Source organism: Calidris pugnax, unplaced genomic scaffold, assembly GCF_001431845.1.
Source record: "Calidris pugnax isolate Ruff unplaced genomic scaffold, ASM143184v1 scaffold1204, whole genome shotgun sequence".
Lineage (NCBI taxonomy): Eukaryota > Metazoa > Chordata > Aves > Charadriiformes > Scolopacidae > Calidris > Calidris pugnax.
Window position 1 is genome coordinate 41,844 of NW_015093090.1, and position 2,474 is coordinate 44,317.

The 2,474-nt window shown below is 56.8% G+C and overlaps 1 protein-coding gene across 1 annotated transcript in view; it reads right to left on the reverse strand.

The window, feature by feature from the left end:
- The window catches only part of LOC106900668 (zinc finger protein RFP-like), a 9,415-nt gene that overhangs the window by 2,905 nt on the left and 4,036 nt on the right, over positions 1-2,474 (reverse strand). Inside the window, exons 3-5 of the mRNA XM_014962816.1 lie at positions 1,957-2,187; positions 753-775; positions 328-443 (exon numbers count right to left, since the gene is read on the reverse strand). Of these exons, the coding sequence (XP_014818302.1) occupies positions 328-443; positions 753-775; positions 1,957-2,187 (370 nt within the window). The remainder of the gene's footprint in view (positions 1-327; positions 444-752; positions 776-1,956; positions 2,188-2,474) is intronic.

Here is a 2,474-nt window from a genome sequence, read left to right on the forward strand (position 1 = left end):
CTTCTGGAGGTGACCTGTTCCCCTCCAGGTCTCGATGCCAATCCCCTCAAAATCCCCCCCAAAAAATCCACCTAAAGCTGGGGGAGATGAATTTTTAATGCTCAAGGGGTGGGAGAGGAGACTTCTATTTCTCTTGGTTTTTTGGGGTTTTGGTGGGTTTTTTTTGGCCCCAGGAGAAACTCTCCACCCCCCCTCCCCCTTGGTTCAAAGTTTCAGCTGCCTCTTGTTGGACGGCACCTCCTGGGGGTGGCTTTTTAGGGGAGAAACCTGGTGGGTTTGGGTTTTTTGGGGTTTTTTTGCCTTCTCCCCACCCCTGAAGTTCTCGACCTTGGCATCTCCTCAGCGTGCCCCTCACCAGGAGGTTCTTCTGCACCAACTCCTCCAGCCTCCTCTCCAGGTGGGGGGAGATCTCCACCGGAGGGTTGAACTTCATGGTCTCGCAACTGCCAAGAGAGCAGAAGACACGAGGTGCCCGGGGAGGGGTGGAAAACCCCCAAAATATATCACACGGCCCGTGCGAGACGTTCGATTCCTCCTTTTGTCCTCATTCAAGAACCCAGGAGAAGGTCTTCAGGGGATGGGCTGAAGATACTTCTCCAGGAGCAACCAAAATCCCTCCCTTCCCCAAGACGGGTCGCTGGATGGATGGTTTTCTGAAAGCCCCACCTCAGGTTTCACCCAGGTGGCCCCCAAAACCTCTCCGAGCCACCGGGGTTGAGGGGAAAGTCACCCAGAAGATGGAGCCACCTTACCTGGCCAAGAGTCTTCGGATGTCCTAAAGGTGGGAAGAGAGAAGAGAAGAGGGTTGGGGAAGGGGAAGGGCCAGCGTTGGGTCTTCTAGGGCAGGTTGGACGGGGCTTGGAGCAACCTGGTCTGGTGGGAGGTGTCCCTGCCCACGGCCAGGGGTTGGAACGAGATCATCTTTAAGGTTCCTTCCAACCCAAACCACAAGGTCCTTCCATCCCAAACCACGAGGTCCCTTCCGTCCCAAACCACGAGGTCCCTCCCGACCCCAACCAGAAGGTCCTTCCGACCCAAACCAGAAGGTCCCTTCCCACCCAAACCAGGAGGTCCCTTCCCACCCAAACCAGGAGGTCCCTTCCCACCCAAACCAGAAGGTCCCATCCGACCCAAACCAGAAGGTCCCATCCGACCCAAACCACGAGGTCCTTCCGACCCAAACCAGAAGGTCCCTTCCAACCCAAACCAGGAGGTCCCTTCCATCCCAAACCAGAAGGTCCCTTCCCACCCAAACCAGAAGGTCCCTTCCATCCCAAACCAGAAGGTCCCTTCCCACCCAAACCACGAGGTCCTTCCCACCCAAACCAGAAGGCCCCTTCCCACCCAAACCACGAGGTCCTTCCATCCCAAACCAGAAGGTCCCTTCCATCCCAAACCAGAAGGTCCCTTCCCACCCAAACCAGAAGGTCCCTTCCGACCCAAACCACGAGGTCCTTCCAACCCAAACCACGAGGTCCTTCCATCCCAAACCACAAGGTCCTTCCATCCCAAACCAGAAGGTCCCTTCCATCCCAAACCAGAAGGTCCCTCCATCCACCCAAACCAGGAGGTCCCTTCCATCCCAAACCAGAAGGTCCCTTCCCACCCAAACCACGAGGTCCTTCCCACCCAAACCAGAAGGCCCCTTCCCACCCAAACCACGAGGTCCTTCCATCCCAAACCACAAGGTCCTTCCATCCCAAACCAGAAGGTCCCTTCCATCCCAAACCAGAAGGTCCCTCCATCCCAAACCAGAAGGTCCCTTCCCACCCAAACCATTCTAGGATTCAAAGAGAAGTGATTTATTTTCATGAAATTGGAGCATCACAGAAGGACCCTACGCATGGGGTGATGCCACCTGCAGCCATCGTAGAAGACACCGGGGACCTCCCCTCCTTGGTGGGGGTTGAATTTGGGCTCTTCCAGGGGTGGGGCTTTGCTCTTGTGGGCTCTCACCTGCAGGAATTGGCCGGCCGGTTGCTGGAACTTCCCTTCCATCTCCCAGATGAAGGTCTCGAGGTGGGACATCTCCTCCGAGACCTTGGCCACCGCTTCCTCCTGGAGCCTGGTGATGGCCCTGTCCAGATCCGCCAGCTGGGTCAGGAGGAGGCGCTCTTGGTCCTTCAAAAACTGGTGCAACTGCTGGAACTCGCACACGATCTTCTTCCCTTCGCTTTTGGTTTTCTCCTGCCGGGATCAGAGACCACGACGGCGATGAGAGAGGAGATCCCCCAACTCCCCCATCCTTGGCCAGCAGAAGACACGCCGCGGCCACCTCTACCACTCCAGCGCCCGAAACACCGGCAAAAACTTTATTTTTGGACATCCTTCTGGTTTTCTATTCCTGCCTCGGCCCCCCGGGGCGCAGGGACCTTCGCAAGAGCAAAGGTGAAGGCCCTCAAGGTGGGCAGGAGATGATGGGGGCTACAGAGAAAAAAAACATCTCAACACACTCAAGGAAACTTTGAGGGGGG